The sequence below is a fragment of the Anolis carolinensis genome, chromosome 3 (assembly GCF_035594765.1).
Source record: "Anolis carolinensis isolate JA03-04 chromosome 3, rAnoCar3.1.pri, whole genome shotgun sequence".
NCBI classification, from domain to species: Eukaryota; Metazoa; Chordata; class Lepidosauria; order Squamata; family Dactyloidae; genus Anolis; species Anolis carolinensis.
In genome coordinates this window covers 171086354-171108914 of record NC_085843.1, presented here as the reverse complement: position 1 = coordinate 171108914, position 22561 = coordinate 171086354, and the positions used below count along the sequence as shown (strand labels likewise).

Here is a 22561-nt window from a genome sequence, read left to right as displayed (position 1 = left end):
GGGGTAGGAGGGTGAAACTTTTAAAGCGAATTATGAAGAGTAGTTCCATAACACAAAATAATTTAGAAATCAGCCTTCATCGATAAACGTCAGTGGACACTCAAGACAGATAAACTTCAGTGGGCACTCATGGGGATTTGGCTAATCAGTTAAAATTCATGAGTAATCCAGTTTTTTTAAAAAAAAAACTGAACTTTTTTGCAGGGGCAGGGGTTGAATCCCTACCCCCTGGTTACAGCCCTGCTTTCACCTTGGTTGGGGGTGGGGCCTCCACCAGAAGTCACACGGTGTCATGTGATGTCTGGTATGGTGCTCCGTCCATTAGATGGGGTGAAAGTGTTGGATTTTTGGTTGTGTATATATGAAATGTAAATCAAGTGTTTCTGCTGTTTTGCAAGTGTGTGTTTCAACAATGAAACAGTTAACAGCAGGCCAGTTTGACTGACAGCCTGCTGTGACCTATGAGACATGATTTCTGGCCTTGGAGGTTGGAACTTCCTTCAGACTAAGGAATGTGTTTCTTATCTCTGGTTGAGCTGTATGAGAGACAAGACAAGCCGAAGAATGCCGGATTCTAGCGATGGACTTTGCTGTTTGTAAATATCTTTGTAAATATTAAATAAGTGTTTGAACTTCAGACTGCAGATGTCTTTGAGTCTGACTTTGGAGGAATTGGTGAGAGCAAAAGTTCACCAGTTCGTCAGGGTGCTTGTCTGGAGCTGACTGATTGATGGTGTTTGAAGAAACCCATCCACACACACCCTGACCCCCTGGCTCTGCATTCTTCACTTCACTTCACTTCACTTCACTTCACTTTACTTCACTTTATTTCTTAATTAGTCGCTCTCCACCAGAGTGCTCGGAGCGACTTACAATTTAAAATATCATTCCACAATATAAAAAACATTCATCATGAAAACATTCAACATAAAAACATTCAACATAAAAACATTCTATTTGGCAAATTAGATCTGATTTACTTAAATGCACAACCAAACAGCCAAGTCTTGAGCGCTTTTCCAAAAGGTCGCAACTCCGACATTGCTCTAAGATATGGAGGCAATGAGTTCCACAGAATTGGAGCATAGATTGAAAAGGCTCTACGCCTTGTAGCTTCCAAGTGTACCTCCCTAGGGCCCGGTACGTATAGGAGATTTTCCTGGGAGGATCGAGGTGACCACTGATGGAAAAAAGGAATGAGGCGTTCCCTAAGATATAATGGTCCTTGGCCATTTTGAGCTTTAAATGTCAGGATCAGTATCTTGTAAGAGATCCGATGTTCCAGAACACTAAATTTACTTTGTCTGATGAGGTCGTAAGATTCCATTGTAACTGCTATGGCTATCCCCGTGGAATCCTGGGATTTGCATTTAGGAGGGAATATTTTGAATTCCAGTTAGAGAGCTCCTTTGGTGTCTCAAAACAACAAGACGCAGGATGCAGCCATGGCTGTTAAAATGGAATCATAGCAATGCTTTACTCATGTAATTACAGTTATATGTTTCCTGTTACGACCCCTCTTCTTTTCATTCGCTCCTTTCTGCTTCCTTGTCTCTGAATTTATTGACTTGTACTTTACAACAAGATATGCTTTCTAAACCTATCAAGTATGTTGGACTCTACACAGAATGGCAACTGGTTTGTTGATTGTAGATGATGGACAGAATTCAATTTAGAAACATATGTACATGTAAGCTACACTATACATGAGGGGTCAAAAAGCTACCATTGTACAATTGGCATGATAGTAGCAGATGAGGAGCTGCACAGAGAGCATGTTCTCCCATGTCTTGTCTTTGCTCATTCCTGCAAGGTGATCACTTTCAAATCTATGATTTGCGAGTTGCACATTGTGCATTGTGGTTGTGCATCCTATACTTTTCATGTGATTACACATTGCAGTTTTGCATCTTATACTTTCTACTGTGGCTGTGCATGGGCTATTGAGAATTTCTCAATGGCACCCATGTCTTGCCCAGTGTGCTATCCTCATGGCAGTTGCATAGTGCTTTCATGGTGTATGTCTACATGTAGATGTTGACAGCTATAATTTTCAAACCAAAATAAAATACAGTAGAGTCTCAGAATGTATTTGATACACACCTTTTGCCCCAAATATCCACCGTTTGTTGAGGCTGTTGGTGAAGAAAACTGGACACTGAGTGATGGCCATTAGAAAATCACTGACAGCCAGATTGATAACGAACATGTTGGCAGGAGTCCGAAGGCCCCGAATCCTATGAGCAAAGAGAAAAGAATGAAGACAGGTAACACCTGAGGCTGCTGTTCTGCTTGGCTCCGAAGCTTCAAAGGAGCAGCTGGTCATTTGGTTCAAAGCAAAGCAAACTACTGGCACAAGGTATTGATGCTCGTTTTCTTCTTAAAAGGGTAATAATGCCATGACCTACAATGTACTGAGCTAGCATGCTGGGCTTCATTAATTGCCCATCTGGTCTGTTGAGAGTGTCCAGAGAGACGACTCAGAGAAACACAAATAGGACCTGATGGGATATTATTCCCTGTTGCTAATCCACAGCATTGACTGCATCTAACTAAAATAAGAATACTTGGCTTTGATGTAGTGCTTTAAAGAAGAGTCAGGGGACATGCAATTGTCTAGATCAGGGGTTCTCAAACGTTTTGAGCCGCGGAGCCCTTTTTTAAGAAAAAGTTTATCTTGGAGTCCCATGAAATGTTTATACATCATATTATATATTGTATATTATATATCATATATAATGTGTGTGAGCCCCAGTGGCGAAGTGCGTTAAAGCACTGAGCTGGAGACCAAAAGGTCCCAGGTTCAAACCCTGGGAGCGGCGGGAGCGGCCGCTGTTAGCTCCAGCTCCTGCTAACCTAGCAGTTCGAAAACATGCCAATGTGAGTAGATCAATAGGTACCGCTCCGGCGGGAAGGTAACAGCGCTCCATGCAGTCATGCCGGCCACATGACCTTAGAGATGTCTATGGATAATGCCGGCTCTTTGGCTTAGAAATGGAGATGAGCACCAACCCCCAGAGTTGGTCATGACTGACTTAACGTCAGGGGAAACCTTTACCTTTACTATAATGTGTGTGTGTGTGTGTGTGTGTGTATCAGGCATGGACACACTTTTTGACACGTTGTGTTTTAAATTTGACAGACAGGCCAGATCAATGGCAGATGGATGGAGAGTGTTTGTGTGAACTAATTGAAAAAAAACACAAACAAATTCCTATGCAAACTGCACATATCTCGTTTGTAGTAGCAAAAAAAAAAATAAAACAAAGGAAGAAAGAAAGAACAATACAATATTTAACATTAAGAACAATTTTAACCAACATAAACTTAATAGTATTTCAGTGGAAGACTTTAGGGGTCATTCAGTCCAATATCCTTCTGCCATGCAGGAAAAGCACAATCTAAGCATCCCCAACAGATGGCCACCCAGCCTTAATAATAATAATAATAATAATAATAATAATTATTATTATTATTATTATTATTATTATTATTATTATTATTATTCCCAGGGGGCATCCAGTTCAACTCCCTTCTGCCATGCAGGAAAAGCACAATCCAATCACTCCCTGAGCGGTGGGAGGGAAATAGGGTTTTGGAGGCAAGGAAGGAAAGGAAAAAAGGCTTTTGTCAGCAAGGAAACCAAGGGAAAGACTTTTTGTGGTAAGAAAGGCAGGGGGAAGGAGAGGAGCAGGAAAGAGGAGGGAAAGCTTGGAGGGGGAGGGGGAGGGAAGAGGAGGAGGGAACCACGGAGCCCCTTGGCATGCTTTGCAGAGCACCAAGGACTCCATGGAACACACTTTGAGAAACACTGGTCTAGATGGTACTAGCGGAAATGCTGGCAAGGGATATCAGGAATTCATCAGCACCTGCACTTTCAATGTTCAACACACTGTACACATGCATTATTTCAGTCCTCTTCACAATGACCCTTTAAGTTATGCGTGTGGTGTTTCACAGTCTTCACTTCCACAAGCAGACAGAAGTCCCAAGACATTGCTGCAAATAGCCCTTTGGGACACCCAGATTCGTGTTCTTTTTATTTTGTGATGGAAAGTGGATATCTGTATGGGAGGAGTACAAACCAACTTGATTTTGAAACCCAGAAATACAGAGAAATGGGTCAGAGAAGAAAAGAGAAGGCAAGGTTGACTGGTTGGTAGGGCATAGTATTGAGACTGATACAAGGTAAATCATATCTCGAAGAGTCTGGGTTCACATATGGGGCTGATTTCTGATAAGGAAGAATTCATAATTCAAACTGAAATTTGTTAATGTGGGATTTGTGTACTGATAGTGTTTAAATGCAATTTGTGTCTTGGTTTGTATTGCATACTGATTGCATCATCCAGAGTGTACTATAGTCTGTAAAGAGTTAATTACTGAGAAGCTGTGATGACCTTGATGTGTGGCTGGAACTGGGGAGTGTCCAGACACAAGTGTGTATGCTTTACTGATTGCATCAGATCTGTTCTGTTCTGCTGTCTGCTGAGAAGTCAAGTCCTGTGTCCATTGTCTTCAAGTCTGTTTGTCTTTATTACTGCTTTCAGTAAAACGTGTATATAGTTTTACCATTGTCTCTGATGTCTCTTCGTTCTGCGTTACACTGACTCCATCCAACTACTGCTGTGCTGTGTAAATTACTCTGACAACATTCATCCCCATCATTAAGGCAGTAGTGATCAATATCTGTACCATTAGAACCCTATCTGTTCTGAAGAAAGTGGCATGAAGAAGAACCAGACATGATGTGAGACCCATTAGCAATATTAGCTGGCGAATCTTGGAAGCTGTAGTGCACTTTTTATAGACTAGAGTGAATTTCCCATGATTTATATATTTTACTGCACACGCCATGGTCCTCACAGATAGTGAAGCAGGCATCCCTGATACGGAGCATACCTTCCGAGTTCTCCCAATTATGCAGTGAGATCTGATACAGTATTGTTTACTCGCATATACACAGACATGACAATACACAAGATAAAAATGACAACAAATTAATTTATTTCACTTTTTTTTTTACAACCTGAACATTTTCTTTTCCCTTATCAATTGAAATGGTGGGCAAACTTTCAATGAAATTTATCAAATCTTGATAAAAGTCTGGGTAAAATTATCCATTTTTCACATATTTGTCATCATGCCTACTGCTTAGAGCAGTGGTTCTCAATCTGGGGTCCCCAGATGTTTTTGGCCTACAACTCCCAGAAATCCCAACCAGTTTATCAGCGGCTAGGATTTCTGGGAGTTGAAGGCCAAAAACATCTGAGGTTGAGAACCATTGGCTTAGAGAAACAGTTGTGAGATTTCTTCCTTCCAGTTACCAACAGACATTGTTGGAAGGAAAAACGACAAAAAGCTCTTCATTGTTTTTAGATCCAGCTCCATGATCTGCTGAACTTGTTAACTAACACATCATGCCTAAATTAGCTTCCTCCTCCTTCCTTTCCATCCTTTTTTCTTGTATGTTATTTCTCTAAAATGGGAAGCCTGAATGGTAAGCAAGGACTGTCATTATCATTTTACTTGCTGAAAATCTACATTTAAAATGCATTAACTAATAAATAAACACACCCTTGCAATACAATGGAGTACTTTGGACCAGCTCTGATTAATAGCACAGTGACACGGATACAGTGTGTTCGTCTTCTTGCTTCACTTTCCTGTTCCCTGGTGCTAGTGATTAACAGGAAATTAAAGTAGATGGACTATGGATTTTCTGCATCTGGGTCATCCTGAACTGGGAGGGCATTTTCCGCTGTTGGCCAGATTAGCGGCAGCTCCCAAATATAGGGATTAAACTGAATGATTTTACATTGCCTACAACATTTTATTTCGCTTCAGTTGTCCAGGCCATGAAGCAAACAACAGGAAGTATAATCTTTTCTTTTAGTCCACCAAGGTATATTATTTTGAGTAAAACAAGTCTGTGGATCTAATAGCCTTGATTTCGGTGTGGTTCATGGCACAAGACATAGAATCTGGACCTGTTTCAAAATCTCAAGGATATCTTCTTTCATATCTATACACATAATAATAGTGAAAATCTGTATGTGTGTATGTGGCACGAGTGTCTGCTCACACAGATAGCCACTGGCCTCCACAAACAGGCTATAGTGTTGTAACTCAGCCTTTGCCTTTGTGTAATTCTGATGTGCCTTTGCATTACTCTGATGAAGATTTTGGGTTATATGTGCATAATGATGGGATTCATGATGAATTTGAAGATGACTCTGATGCTGGGAATTATAGGAGCGTTCCAGCTGTGGGAAATGATGAACAGGGAGTTGTTGTTCCCATGGGAATAAATCATGATGTTGTTTCTAACCAAGAATTTAAGGTGCAGGATGTAGAAAGGGAGGATACCGCTCTCTCGCCTGATAATAATAATGAGCTCAGTGGCCTTGGCTCTGACTCTGGGGATCTTGATAGGGCTTCGAGACTAGAATTTAGAGAGTTGCGGAGAAGCCTTCACATAGCCAATAAATGGGAGTTCAAAGGGGAAAGGAACGCCTTTATGGCATGCTTTTAAAACAGTCTACTCGCAGAGAGCTCTTTGTCAATGCATCTCCATCGCTTGATAGAAGCAAGTCTGCTTTCTGGATATATCCTGTTCGCTGGGACTTTTGGCTTCAATGAAAAGGACTTTGTCTTATGCTCTATGTTTCTATGGACTTAATACTTACAGCCTTGGTTTTGTACCTTTCCTTTGGAACTGAACTTTTACCCTTTATGAACTATATTTTGCCTATTTTCTTAATAAACTACAAAAGTTCCTGTGTGTGGCTTGGTGTCTTTAGCAAGGTGAAGCTAACCTGAGGTGCGACATATAGTTCCCAGTATTGTGGAGCCGCCAAGTAACTCCATCCCAGGACACTGCAGGTTACAGCTAGCATACTCCAATGTTCCTTTCTCTCCCAGTTGCATGACCCTGCCCACTGCCTCTCCCTTAACCCTTCCCCACCCTTTCCTATGGCACACAACAAACAGAGGAATTGATCAGTGACTGAACATACTGGCACAACATGAGCAACTGTGCATATAGGCCTGGTTTGGGGGCGATTGACCTAGGATCTGGGAGTTGTAATTCACCCCTTTCCAGAGAGCACTGAAACCAACATCAGATCTGGACCAAACACAGACCCATCATGGCCAACTCTGGATACAGGCGGGGTTTGGGGCAGGGATGTGGCGCAGGCTGGTGAGCAGCCTGCTGCAATAAATCACTCTGACCATGGGGTCATGAGTTCGAGGCCAGCCCGTGGCGGGGTGAGCACCCGTCAATTAAAAATAAAAAATAGCCCCTGCTCGTTGCTGACCTAGCAACCCAAAAGATAGTTGCAATTATCAAGTAGGAAATAAGGTACCACTTCTAAAGTGGGGAGGCAAAATTAACTAATTTACGACGTTGGAATGAGTAAGTGCCGTCAGAGTGGATGATGAAGCAGCTGCTCCCCCCTGTGGCCAGAATCGAACATCCCCTCAGGAGAAGGTTAAATTGCCTCTGTGTCTGTCTGTCTCTGTCTCGGTTCTATGTGTATATGGGCACTGAATGTTTGCCCTGTATGTATATAATGTGATCCGCCCTGAGTCCCCTTCGGGGTGAGAAGGGCGGAATATAAATACTGTAAGTAAATAAATAAATAAATAAATTTTCACCCATATCCTTATGCATTTTCCAATGGGAGCATTCATAAAAAAACAAAAGCAAAGATTAAGTTTTTTCTAATAAATATTGTTACACATTACCAATGCCTACTTCTAATAACCCGGGCACCGCCGGATCCCCAAGCTAGTTTATAATAAAATCAAGAACAGCAATGTCACATTTTTAGCACATGTGGTTTTGAAGAAATGGATGTGACATTGATGTACATGTAATCCATATATCCAAGTGACAAAGCAGCGGTGAGATCAATTCCATGCTATAGTTGGACCATGTCCAGGGTAACCCTATCATTAGGCTGAGGACATAGCCTCAGTTATATACTGAGAGCTGCCAAGCAAAAAAAAAAAAGCACTATGGTACACAACGTCTTTTGCAACTCTTAAATTAGCTTGCTCCTTTATATGTTGGGGATGTTGCTGTCCATTTTCTGGTGTGGAAGAATGCAGCAAGGGTCAGGCTAGTCAGTTTCTGTACTCAGATAGAATAATTGGCCTCTTTTCTTTCACATTAGGTGGCAAAAATATCTCAGGAGATTCCCAGCCCATGTCACATTTGTTTACTCTTCACTAAGCCCATATGTTCATGACTCTCCATACCTATCGATTGGCCCTTTACAGTGACTGCTCTCACATCTATTACCTTAATATTCTTTATGGCCCATATTCTCTCTCTGGCCCAGCTTTTATGACTCTTTCAGCCATAGTCTAGGCTGTACCATGTGATATCTAAACTGGAAGCTCAGACAACAATGTCTCTCTTGGAATGACAATAACCATACATCACTCCAGGTGAAGGTGGATCTAAGGTTGAATTTGTTGCTATTATTTACCAGGCTTTAGATCAAGCAGTTATAAACATCATTCAGAGTAGAGAGGAAATTAACAGCCCTTGATGCAAACAGAGTGGAACTAAAAGCATTCTTTCAGGCTTTAGGTTCTCCATTCTGCCTAAATACCCTAAAGACACCAGATCCCATCTGATCTTGGAAGATAAGTAGGGTCAGCCACAGTTAGTGCCTGGAAAGGAGATTGACAAATAATACTAAGCATTGTAATTTATATTTCAGAGGGAGGAAATGGGGAAAAATACCATAATCTCTGAGAATTCCTTGTCAGAAAATCATAGGAAATTCATGGGGCTGCGACAAATTGAAAGGCAACTTGAAGGCATATACATACAAAAAAGATCAGCAAAGTGCTGTGTGATAGTAAGTCTCTGGGTGTTTCGTGAGCATGACGTTTATTTGTTTTTCATGGAGAGAAATATTAAGCTGTATGAACCCCCTTGATTTTTAAAATCATTGATGACAGCCAGATGGGTTTATTATTTCAATGAATCCGCAACACGATCCATTGCTTATAAACCTCAATAGCTGAAGATATAAAGCTCACAATTCTAGACTCCCCAAATATCACATTTTGTAGTTATCATCAAAATAGTCTTTTTTCCTTGCTGTTCAGAGTATTTTATTCCAAATACTATTTTTTTCTGGAATGGAAACATTGATATGGGGGCAATGTAATAACTATTTTATTTTAAACAAAGGCACGCTGTTTACATAGCTATTTCAAGGGCTTCCTGAGAACTCACAATGCATAACAGTTAAATAAAACAGAATAAAACCTGCAGAACTAATTGAAATACAGAATTTCTGCTTTCTAGCCTAACCTTGATTCCTTCTGAACAGCAATGCCTTAAATAATAATAATAATAATAATCATCATCATCATCATCTTCATCATCATCATCATCATCGAACAGACTGACTACAAGCAGAGGCATGACACCATTGCTCAGATGATTCATTGGAACTTGTGCCACAAATACCATCTGCCTGCGACAAAGAACTGGTAGGATCACAAGCCGGAAAAAGTTACAGAGAATGAACATGTCAAGCTACTCTGGGACTTCCGAATTCAGACAGACAGAGTTTTGGAGCACAACACTCCTGACCTCACAATCATGTTAAAAAACAAAGTATGGATTGTCGATGTTGCAATCCCAGGGGACAGCAGGATTGAAGAAAAACAATTGGAAAGGCTGACACAATATGAGGACTTAAAGATCGAATTACAAAGACTCTGGCACAAGCCAGTCAAGGTGGTCCCAGTGGTGATCGGCACATTGGGTGCAGTGTCTTAAGACCTTGGCCTGCACTTAAACACCATCGGCGCTGACAAATTACCATCCGCCAGCTGCAGAAGGACACCTTACTGGGATCTGCATGTATTATTTGCCGATACATCACACAGTCCTAGACATTTGGGAAGTGTCCGATGTGTGATCCAGTACAACAGCCAGCAGAGTGTCTGCTGTAGACTTAACTTGTTGTGTTTCAAATAATAATAATAATAATAATAATAATAATAATAAAAATTTATTTATACTCCACCCTATCTCCCTGAGGGGACTCAGGGCGGATTCCAACAAACAAAAAAGGCAAATATTCAATAGCTCAGTACAACAACAAACATAACAGCCCAAAATAACCCCACATATAAAAACAATTTGTAACATGACATCTATAAATTAAATTAAATATAACCTTATCAAAATTATATCTAACATAAAACCTAAACATAAAACATCCGCATTAATTTACAGGAGCCAACGAAGATTCACTAAGATATGTGAATTGATTATGTGACCAGTGTTGTTAACTGGGCAAATGAGCAAATACAAGTTTTCAGTTGTTTTGCCAGGTTCGAATCCCACCTGGGGAGAGTGCGGATGAGCTCCCTCTATCAGCTCCAGCTCCATGCGGGGACATGAGAGAAGCCTCCCACAAGGATGGTAAAAAAAATCAAAAAACATCCAGGTGTCCCCTGGGCAACGTCCTTGAAGACAGCCAATTCTCTCACTCCAGAAATAACTCAAGTTGCTCCTGACACGAAAAAAAAGTTGTTTTGGAAGGAGAAAAAGGGGGCCAGCTTTATTTCTTTAGGGAGGGAGTTCCAGAGGTGGGAGGCAATCACAGAGAAGGCCCTCTGTCATGTTCCTAATAGCCACCTTTGAGACAGGGGTGGGACCGAGAGCAGGGCCCCCTCAGCTGACCGCAGTGTCCAGATTGGTTTATAGGAGGAGATGCGATTAATCAAATAGCCTAGACCTGAGCCATTTACATAGCCCTCAAAATGTATGAAACTCTCTGATATAGCTAACAAGTGCTGCCTAGAAGGTTAGGGGGACACTAACACATTGTCAAAGAAGAGAAGCATCACCAAAAGGAGAAAGAATAAAATAGAGCACAAATTTGCAAACACCAACGGATACATAACAAATGGATATACCATATATACTCGAGTATAAGCCGACCCAAATATAAGCCGAGGCACCTAATTTTACCACAAAAAACTGGGAAAACTTATTGACTAGAGTATAAGCCCAGGGTGGGAAATGCAGCAGCTACTGGTAAATTTCAAAATAAAAATAGGTACCAATAAAATTACATTAACTGAGGCATAAGTGGGGTAAATGTTTTTTGAATATTTACCGTATTTCAAAGAAAAACAGTAAACTAACTCTGTAAGTGCATAAGTAGGGTCAACAAAAACAATATGGTATCAACAATAACTTTATAATAATCATCATCATTATCATCATCATCAACAATAACAACAACAACTTCCTTTGTATCCTGCTCTATCTATCTCCCCCTGGGGACTCAGGCCGGCTTCCAACATAGTAACAGGCAAATATTCAATGCCTATATAATCAATGCAGAGCTAGATATAGCTCTATAATTATATATACTAATTTCACATTTGCATTTCCCCCCCTGAAAAGTTTGCAAATCCTCTGTGCATTTCCCTCCTGCAATATTTGAAAGTCCCATTTATCTATGTTTACATCTATCTAGACATCTGTGTGTGTGTGTGCATATTTAAAAGGCCTATATATTAATATCTATCTATCTAGACATTTCTCTATATAGAGAGAATTATATCTTTATAGGACTTGCAGAGGCTTGCAAACATATGAGGGGAAAATTCATATATTAAATTAATGTATCTCTAGGGGGAAATCTATATATTATTTACAAGCTTTGGGGCATGCATTTGCCCAAGGAAGAAATGCAAGCAAAGCCCTCCTAAAAACAACTTTGGCCTGTTTTATCCCCCCCCCCCCATTTCCCACCGCTTTTATTTATCCCTTTTCAAACTCTAAAAGTAGCCAGAAAAGGCTTTTTAAAACTTCCCTTCCTCTCCCAAAAAAACCCACCCTATTTTTGTTTCCTTAGGAATAAAAAGAAATACTCACCTTCTGTTGCTCTTCTTTCCCTCCTTCCCCCCCATTGACTCAAACGTTCTTGCAATAATAGTAATAATAATAATAAATCCTGCAAATTTGCAAGAGCCTCTCTTATTCTTCCCCTTACACCCATGCAATATTTTTTTTCTTCCTGGCTTGCAAGAGGCTCTCACTCACTCTCCTTTCACTTTTGAAAACATTCCCTTGTCTCTCTCTCTCTCTTAAAAATAAGATAACTCCAGCCTGGGAGGAGAAGTGGAGAAGAGAGGTTTTGGAAAAGAAAACATACTGTGGCCTCCAGGCTCCGGCTGCCTGGCTTGACCTTGACCCGATTATAAGCCGAGGGAGGCTTTTTCAGCTCATAAATAAGGTCTGAAAAACCCGGCTTATCTTCAAGTATATATGGTATGTATGCATATGCATATAATGTGTATATAATGGATATACATTATACTGTAGAAGGAAAGACTGTAATCAGAGGGCTTGTGCATAGTATTTGAAGCAATTTAAAGAGCTGAGTTGTCTTTATCTATGTTTATTTATCTTTAACTGGAGTTGGACCAGGCGGCCTTTCAAATTTCCCCTGTGAAATGAAGTGTGTGGCAATCCTAGGAAGATTACACATGCTAAAGCAACTGAATTGAATACCTGAAAAAAACATAGATGACTAGAAGGTTGCCAAGAGTTCCTGTGATTCCCACTACAAGAATGACAGCCCCAATGGTATAGTGAGCATGGGTTGGTACATCCACCGTTGGAAAAGGATCGGGGAGGTTGAACATTGTCCGCTCCTACAAGCAAAAGAGAATGGCAGAAGTTCACAAACAGATAGTTCTCCTTTCATTACCACAGACATGCCAACTCTCTTAGAGAGAAAGAATAGCATCAAAACAGGGATGAAACAAAGATTTCAAATTAATCCACCCTTTGTAAAATTCTATTTATTTTTGATCAGCTTCCGAACATAAACATTATAGCTATGGTCATAATACTGAGAGCCAAGGATTATTTTTGTTTACATTTTCAGTCTAATGAGAGTTTGCTAAAAAGATAAACCAAAGCAGTGATTCTTAACCTTTTGGAGAGGTCATGAATCTATTTGAAAAACCAGCAAAAACCAGAGATACATTGTGCCCTCCAAAACACATATTTTTTTTTTAAAAAAAATCATTTTTCAGAGTTAGACACAGGATATCTATCTATTTATCTATCTATCTTTCTCTCTATCTATCTTGTGTCAGGAGCGACTTGAAAAACTTCAAGTTGCTTCTGGTGTGAGAGACATTGTCCAGGGGACGCCCGGATGTTTTGATGTTTTAACCATCCTTGAGAGGCTTCTCTCATGTCCCTGCATGGAGCTGGAGCTGATAGAGAGAGCTCATCTGTGCTCTCCCCGGGTTGGATTTGAACTAGCAACCTTCAGATCAGCAACCCAACCTTCAAGTGATCAGTCCTGCTGGCACAAGAGTTTAACCCACTGAGCCACCAAAGGCTCCTATATAATGCTTATTTCATCCGTCCTCTAAAGCCCAAACACAAAGACTCTAGAGGTCCACGGTGACAGGTTAATTAATCTCTAAACTACACATTTCAGTTTGAATATAAGGGCTTTACCATTCATCCAAAATCACAAGAATTTCACTTTGGCAAGAACATTTTTGTTATCCTGCTTCCCCGAAAATAAGACATCACCTGAAAATAAGACCTAGAAGAAGTTTTGCTGAATTGCTAAATTTAAGGCCTCCCCTGAAATTAAGACCTAGCAAAGCTTTTGTTTGGAAGCATGCCTGCCAAACAGAATACCAGACCATGCGGGATTGGTAAGCAATCTACATTCCATAGACTGTTGTACATGGAAATAATGGTTGTAACAAGAAATTCTTGGTAGGATTCACAGTTTGTCTGGTTATGCTGGTTTGTGATGACAAGTACTGTACAGTATATAATAAATGTTCATTTTTTGTTCAACAATAAATATGAATTCTTTTTTATGGAAAAATAAGACATCCCCTGAAAATAAGACCTAGCACATATTTGGGAGCAAAAATTAATATAAGACACTGTCTTATTTTCGGGGAAACACAGTAGGATTTGGTCCCATGTCCACCTTCCAGTTTTCCATAGCATCTCCTGGAGAGAAAGAGTGGGTGAACAGAACAGTTTTCAGAATAGATAACTCCCAAAGAAGGCATTAGTTATGTTAACATTTAATGTGCACTGCTCAGGCCTGTGTTTATGTGATACTAACAAGAGTCTTTGTAATCATCATCATGATTGTCAAAATATGCACCAAGACAAGAAATGTAAGTATTTTAGGTAATTGAGGTCAAATTGCATACACATTCTTGGTTTACATAACATTACTATTTTTAATGCAAGGTGGCAGAAAACAAGTGAGGCAAGGCATGGAAACCTTGATGCTCCTGCAGGACATTTTACTTAATTACTTTTCTGTTTCCTGAGACTTTCGAACATATTGTCCACTTAATTTTTACAAAGTACCACTTTGGAGCCACAGGAGCTAGAAACTTGCTTTCATAATGAAAACAAATATCTTCAGAGAAATGAGGGCTGAGTTCCATGTCATTTATGAATGCTTGTAGGTCTGTAATGGAGGGCATGATTTGCATGGGGAAAGTCGCATGTTTTGTTTTAAATGCTTCTGATTTCTGGTAATATGTGCAGGCAATATTGAGTTAATTTGACTAATGATCTGGATGAGAATAAGCCTGGTCCTAATGCTCTGAGGTCCCCCTCCATCCCCTCTCCCCACTGTTGTTGTGGTTGTTTAGTTGTTCACACACACACACACCCATCCTCCTCCTCCTTCTATGCCTTCAACTTGACCATAGGCCCTTCCACACAACTGAATAAAATCCCACATTATCTGCTTTGAACTGGAATATATGGCAGTGTAGACTCAGATAACCCAGATTCAAAGCAGATGTTGGATTTTCTACCTTGATATTCTGGGTTATAAGACTGTGTGGAAGGGCCTCCTGATTTATGGCAACCCTATTCTATACTTTCTAGGCAAGATTTGTTCAGATGGACTTTGCCTTTGTCTTGCTCTGGTACTGAGAGTGTTTGCCTTGCCCCAGGTCATCCATTGGGTTTCCATAACCAAGTAGAGATTTAAATCCAGGCCTCCTAAAGCTCTAGTTGAACACTCACATTCCAATATACTATGCTGGCACTTCAAGCACTTTTCTTTCTGTTCACTTTCAGTATTACAGTAGAGTCTCGTTTATCCAACATTCTGGATTATCCGACACATTTTTGTAGTCAATGTTTTCAATACATCATGATATTTTGGTGCTAAATTCGTAAATACTACATAGCATTACTGTGTATTGAACTACTTTTTCTGTCAAATTTGTTGTATAACATGATGTTTTGGTGCTTAATTTGTAAAACCATAACCTAATTTAATGTTTAATAGGCTTTTCCTTAATCTCACCTTATTATCCAAGATATTCGCTTATCCAACGTTCTGCCGGCCCGTTTATGTTGGATAAGCGAGACTCTACTGTAAAACAGAAAGTGAGGAGTGCTTGAAAGAATCAAACAGTGGCAAGAGGTCAGATTTTTGCTTCTTTCTCTAGCATTCGCCTTTATGAATAACAACAGATGCTTCCAGTTATGTAGTCATCATCATCATAATCTTTATACCCTACTTCTGCACAAAATTGGGACTCAGTAAGGCTTACAAATCACAATTATGTGCACTTGATCGTCAGTAAGTTGCCACTAAGGGATATAAACGAAATTCCTTGAATATATATTTTTCAGTGAAGACACATTTCATATCTCCAGAGAGGACAAAGTGCATCTTTGCCCCAGAAAAATAATGTATTACCAAGTTTTGGTGAATGTAAACGAAGCACACAAAATATTTGAAAACATACACACACAAAATTCAGCACATTTGAATATAATGATATTATAATACATTTATTTTTGTATCCTGCCTCTATCTTCCCGAAGGGACTCGGGATGGTTTACATGGGAACAAGCCCAATCAACATAGATTAAAACAGCACAATAAAGTTTGTAAAGCAAAATAATAAAACAATGTAAAACAAACAGCATCATAACACAATATAAAACAACCATCAAACAAACAACCAGTAGCCTGATATAGTAAACGTTTACTATAATGTATGGAAAAGCATATTAGTCGATTGATAAATTGCATTCAAACATCCCATATATTAAAAAATGCAAATAAGAATTTCCATGCAGAAAGTGGAGAGGGAAAAATCTGATACAGAACTGGGACAAGATAAGAATGCTAGATAGATACTGCAAAATGCAAGGGAAACAAAACTGGAAGGGTTTTCATTTCAATTATTATTATTATTATTATTATTATTATTATTATTATTATTCATTTTTCTATCCCGCCACCATCTCCCCGGAGGGACTCGGGGTGGCTACCATAGGGGCACAGCCCAAAACAGAGACAAAGTATAAACAGTTTAAAACACATTGACAAAAATTAAGAACAAAGATACAACAGTCAAATAAAAAGATTGATTAAAAACATTGCATATAATAAGACATCAATAACCAACCAAATGAAGAGGTTTTTTATGTGTGTGTCAGGAGCAACCGGAGTTGCTTCTGGAGTGAGAGAATTGGCCGTCTGCAAGGACGTTGCCCAGGGGACGTCCGGATGTTTTGATGTTTTACCATCCTTGTGGGAGGATTCTCTCATATGCCCGCACAGAGCTGGAGCTGATAGAGGGAGCTCATCCGTGCTCTCCCCGGGTGGGATTTCAACCTGGCAGCCTTCAGGTCAGCGACCCAACCTTCAAGTCGTGGGGCTTTTATCCCCTAGGCTACCGGAGGCTCCTAGCAAATGAAGTAATAATACAGACATCCCTAAGTTATTTAGGTGCATGCCTAATCTGACACTAAAAAAATGTATTCAGTTATTGTTCAGTTCCCAACTGTGCTCATTATTTGGCTTCCTTTTTGCTGACCATTGACAATTTGTTAAACACTTGAACTCTTTTTCAAAAAGTATTAAAAGTGAGGAATGAGGTAGTTTTACACTGATAGCGCTATGTAGAGCCAGCATTTTGTAGTAGTTTAAGTGCTATAATACAAATCTGGAGAGCAGGGTTCAAATCCCTGCTCATACATGGAAAACCACTGGGTGACTTAGGGCAAAACATATGGTCTCTGAGCCAAACCCACCTCAAAACAAATCTTACCAAGAAAACTTTGTTATAGTTTCACCTTAGGGTTTCCACAAATCATAACTTGAAGTCGAACAACAACAATAACATGTACAATCCATCCCTTGGCAAAATTCTTGTTCAAGGCATCGTTTCTCACAGGAGAAGAAGCCAAGAAAGACAAAAGAGAGAAAGAAACAGGGGAAGAGACATATCTACAAAGATAAAGCAATCCCATTAATATTTTATTATCCTCTCGGGAATACCATCAGATGCCACTAGTCAAGGGACGGTGACACTGGTCAGGTGGAAGAGCTGGTTAGAAGTTCTTTGAATAACTTGCATTGATATATAATCCTCACCAGAATTTGGGAGAAGAAGGAAGAATAAGGTGCAAAGAAATAACAATCCTGCATCTGAGGCTTTAGACCACTTGGTGCCAGTATGCCTTCACTGAGTTGACAGAAGGTTAAGATAGCATCACCATCCAGCTATGAATCTGGATTCGACTTACACTGTGAGGGAGAAGGGAGGAAGATTGCTGTTTTGACATAGCAATACATTTCATATCTGCTTGCAACTGCAGTGAAGAAAAATGCAGAGAAACTCTTTCACTTCTTATCAACGGCGGCCAGGATCAATTACGCCAAGGTGTGGAGATCAAAGGAGAAACCAACAATAGATCAATGGATTTTGAAGATAATGGATATTATGAACATGGATGTACTGACTCAAACACTAAAACACTTCCAAGGAATGAAATGCAAAAAAACAGACTGGTCATCATTAAAGAAATATATGTTGCAGAGGGAAATGAAAATGATAATAACGATCTAGAAGAGAAAGTAAGAATGAAATAAAGCAAGGTCTAGACAAGAGTAGGGGAAGCCACAGTGAATATTAATGATGCGAAAAGTATAGACCGCAAAGGAGGAGATTGGAAGTTGACGAAACCCCTCACCCCCCCCCCCCCGGTTCCCCGTACCCCATTATCCCTGGAAACAGACACATAGTACAGAGTAGATAGACCCATAGAGTAGTTCTATCCTTTCCTACTTTCCTATCCCTATGATTGTTCCCCCACTTTTTAATGTTTGTTTTTTTTTGAAAAGAGGTTTCACAATAAAAATTTACTTAAAAAAAATGCAGAGGATGTTATCTCTCTATTTTAATAGACTTCATTTGAAGAAGTCCTCTGCTTTTTGGATAAACAGGTTTTTCCTAACATTTCAAGAACACTATTTGCTCTAAGTGCTGGCAACAGGCAGAAAGGTATGGACCCTCGGAGGGTCCCAGTACTGCCGGATGTCTCAGGACCTTGATCACTACGAACTAAAGCTGACAGCTGGCACAACAAAGCATTGCATGGACAGTTCCTTGACAAAATTGAAGGAAAAGTTGATTAGAAGACCTGCTGATGGCTCACCAATGGAACACTGAAGAAGGAGACAGAAGTCCTGATTCTTGAAGCCCAGGAGCAAGAAATCAAAACAAATGCAATTAAGGCCAAGATAGAAAAATCAACTAATGACCCAAAATGCAGGCTGTGCAAGGAAGCTGACAAAACCATTGACCATATCCTCAGCTGCTGTAATAAAATCGCACAGACGGACTACAAACAGAGGCTCAACTATGTGGCCCAAATGATTCATTGGAATTTATGTCGCAAGTACCACCTGCCAGCAGTAAAGAACCGGTGGGATCACAAACCTTCAAAGGTAGTGGAAAATGAGCACGCAAAGTGTTCCGTCCCCCAGGACGATGGTTTGCCTTACCTATTGGTCGTTTGTTTGTTTTCCCTCCTTTACATTTTGTTTGGGCCTCTGGCTGCAAAAGCCTAGGAAAAGTGGCTTGGAATCTGCAAGAGCTGGCTGCAGTTTTCTTTGCAGTGATTGGTCAAAGAATGCAACATCTTAGGACCGCCCTTTTTACCAGGGTCTAGTCTCCATTTTGGAGCTTCATTCTGGCTATAGTCTTCCAACGTGCTGGAGCTGTGCAAGGCTAACTGGGACAAATCATCCTCAAAACCAGGCCAATCTAAGCCTATCCAAATTAGATAAGTATTGAATTATATTGATCTGGAATAGGAAATCTAGTTAGAGGAGCACGGTTATTCCATCGCTTCTAGAACTAATCTTTGCTGTAAAGATAGGGAAGGAAAGAGTTTCTCCTTCTAATATAGACAGCGTGATTAGGGTATAGTGGTTTTATAATCACCTTTGCCTTCTGGAACCAGGGATAATTCTGCAACTAAAACCTATGGAAATTTGTTTCATTTTCTGCAACTTTAAGATCTGTGCCAGGTTTACAACCTTGTATGAATAAACATCCTTTTTGAAGTTATCCAGACTCAGTCGTTCAATATCTATAGGACAGCTTATAGGGATTTGCAGTTCGCCCGGATAAAGGACAGCACGTTTCAGTTTTATAGTTTTTTATTGTCCGGCGGACGGCACAGTTTTGAGGTAGATCAGCGGTTTTTCCGCTTGAGCTAGCTTGCACGGCTTATAGTTTTTTATAGTTTAGGAAGTTTAGTTTAGGCCGCGGCTTTTCCGCCTGAGCTCAGTCTGCATACCTAAAGACTCTACCAGCGTCTGAGGCAGTGGAGCCCGCTCTCAGACCTGAAGGAGTCAAATAGTGGGGCTCTATTTCCTTGCTATTTGGCTCGCGTGTGCGCACGTGGCCCAGTGGCTTTCTGGGTTTGCACAGGCTGTGCAGTTCCCAGCAACGTCCAGGGCTCCCTCGGCGGTAGACCTCGAGCCGTGGAGCACCAGCGACAGTTCTTTGGCTGGCTCTGAGGCGTGAAGCCCACCAGAACCAGGCTAGAACCTGGACAGGCCTGGCAACGCTGCTGCGAGTTCGGCCGGAGCACTCGGCCGGCTTCGACCTGCCTCATCGTCCTGCGGTGGTGACCTGCCTCATCGTCCTGCGGTGGTGACCTGCCTCATCGCCTGGCAGTGGTGACCTGCCTCATCGTCCTGCGGTGGTGACCTGCCTCATCGTCCTGCGGTGGTGACCTGCCTCATCGTCCTGCGGTGGTGACCTGCTTCATCGTCCTGCGGTGGTGACCTCCCTTCACAGCGGGGAGGAGGCGTCTTTTCTCTCCTCCTTTCCAAAGCCAGCCTCGGTGCTCCTTCGGCGGCAGGCCTCGAGCCGCAGAGCACGAGGTGCTTGAAAATTTGGCGAAGTCGCCATTTTGGCAGTTTACGTCACTCGGGCAAGGGAGGTATCAAGTGGCAAGTTGCTGTCAGTTGGCATTTTGCAGCTTGCCCACTAAAATCTGGCGCCAAAGGTCACAATCTTTGTAAAATATAGTTACTTAGTGATATATATTGCTATGGTTAAGTGTTGTGCATTGTATTATATATTGCATTTGCTTTTATTGTAAATTTACTTGCTGGTATGTTGTATTTGCTTTTGTTGTAAATTTACTTGCTATTAAGAATACATAATGTCTATGCAATTTCAAGATGATACAGATGGTATACCTCCTTCTGAGGCTGAAAGTAGGAATGAAAGGCCCCAAAGGATAAAGCACCCTTCAGCCAAGATGCTAGCCCATCTAATAGATGAAAAGGAGCTCCTCCATGTGAGGTTAGGTTCGGCATGGGAGCGAATTGTAACATTGATGGACAGAATTGAGAGCTTGGGTATTACAAGGGTGCCATCCATATTACAGACCGACCTTGAAGAGACCTTCGGTCTCTGGAGGGGTTTGGTGTCTAAGATAGTCCAGGTCCTCGAGCGCATTAACGCCAAGGATTCAGAGTTAGAAATAGTGAGTGTCTTAGCTGACACTAATGAGAAAGAAAATAGGGTGAGGGCAATCCTAGCTTCCTTATGCAGCCATGAGACCAATCTTTTAAAATCACCTGCTGTGGCACTTAGTCTTAAGTCCAACCGGTCTAGCCAGGTATCTAAACTAAGGGAGCGTGCATCGTCTAAACACAGCCACTCTAGCAAGTCTTCTGCTGCTGGGAGTGCCATCTCTTCCCTAGCTGCCTTGCACATTAAGGAGGCTGCACGTCTGGAGCTACAGAGCAAGGTTGCGGAGGCGGAAGCTGATGCAAAAGCAGCTGACCACACTTTCCACCTTAAAGAGGAGGAACAGCGACTCCAAATAGAACAGGCCCAAAGGCAATGTGAAATAGAAATGCTTAGAATAAGGATGGATGCTACTGCCAAAAAGGTAAAAGCTGAGACTTTGGCCAAGGTCCTAAGTGGGCAACTCACAGAAGAAAATGTAAGTCAGTTGCCAATGCAGGACCCTTCCTCCAAGGTGCTTGTGCACCTTAATAGTTTAAACAGCCAGCTTTCTGACGAGGAACATGAAGACTTCTCTCTTCGGTCAGAACAGGGCCCTAAAGTTGCCTTCGGGTTGCCTAAAGTTCAGAGCATCATAGCGGGGAGCTCGTCTTTGCTCAGGTTGCCTGTGCCTCCTACTAAGATTCCTGAACAGTCAGCCAAACCATCAAAGCCTACCACCAATTGGGCCCTACAAGCAAGTCCAAAGGGAACCATCGGTCCATCTACAGACGATGTCTTCCCTCCAAAGGGTCAAAGGTCGACACCAGGAGCACGGGATTTCTCCCTGCAGCAGCCAACGCCACATAAGACACTGTCAACACCAGAATCCCAACTCGTCTCGATCCTTAGAAGTCCCAAAAGAGACCTCAAGGACAAGGGAGTCGAAAAGTTTTCAGACAAGCCTGAAGAGTTCCTTCTCTGGAAGGTTACCTTCAAGAGGGCAATTAGAGACTTAAAGTTGTTGCCTGAAGAAGAGCTGACCCTGCTAGGCGCCTGGTTGGGTCCTGCATCATCTTCACAAGTTAAGAAGATCTACGCAGCCCACGTAGCCGATCCCGACAAAGCCCTGGAAAAGGCCTGGGCCAGGTTGCAGCAGAGGTATGGGGCCAGCACAGAGATTGAAGCATCTCTTATGGACAAGCTCCAAAGGTTCCCAGCTTTAAAACTCAAAGACTTCAAACTCTTGTGGGACCTTAGCGATCTCCTTACGGAATTAGAGTCGGCCAAGGAGAATCCAGAACTGCCCGGTTTGAAGTGCCTCGATCAGCACCTGTCCCAGAGGCAGATCTTGACCAAGCTGCCCTTCACTTTGCAAGAACGCTGGGAACAGGAGGTCTTCAACTACAAGGAGGCCCACTCCCAGGCATACCCTCCATTTTCTCATTTGGTCCAGTTCATCACCAGGGCAGCCAGAGAAAGGAATGATCCGCAGACGGGCCTCCCCACCTTATACCAAGGGACCCATCCAGGGAAGGCATCTGAAGTGGACAAGAAACCACCTAGAGAGGCCAATAGACCTGTCAGCGTAAAGGCAGTCGAAACTCAACACAAGACTGATGAACCCAGGTCGGAGGTAAAAGAGTTGCTTTGCCCTATCCACCAAAAGCCTCACAGCTTGGCCAACTGCAGGGAGTTTAGTAGAAAG

General features: G+C 41.5%; 1 protein-coding gene across 4 annotated transcripts in view; it reads right to left on the bottom strand.

Moving 5' to 3' along the window:
- Nucleotides 1–22561, bottom strand: part of opn4 (opsin 4) — a 78283-nt gene that overhangs the window by 44424 nt on the left and 11298 nt on the right. For 3 of the 4 annotated variants that reach the window (XM_008119109.3, XM_008119110.3, XM_008119111.3), the window contains exons 2-3: nucleotides 12572–12714; nucleotides 2104–2237 (exon numbers count right to left, since the gene is read on the bottom strand). In XM_008119109.3, the coding sequence (XP_008117316.1) occupies nucleotides 2104–2237; nucleotides 12572–12714 (277 nt within the window). Of the gene's footprint in view, nucleotides 1–2103; nucleotides 2238–11932; nucleotides 12252–12571; nucleotides 12715–22561 lie in introns of those variants that run through there. The other variant, XM_062975795.1, reaches the window with a different exon arrangement.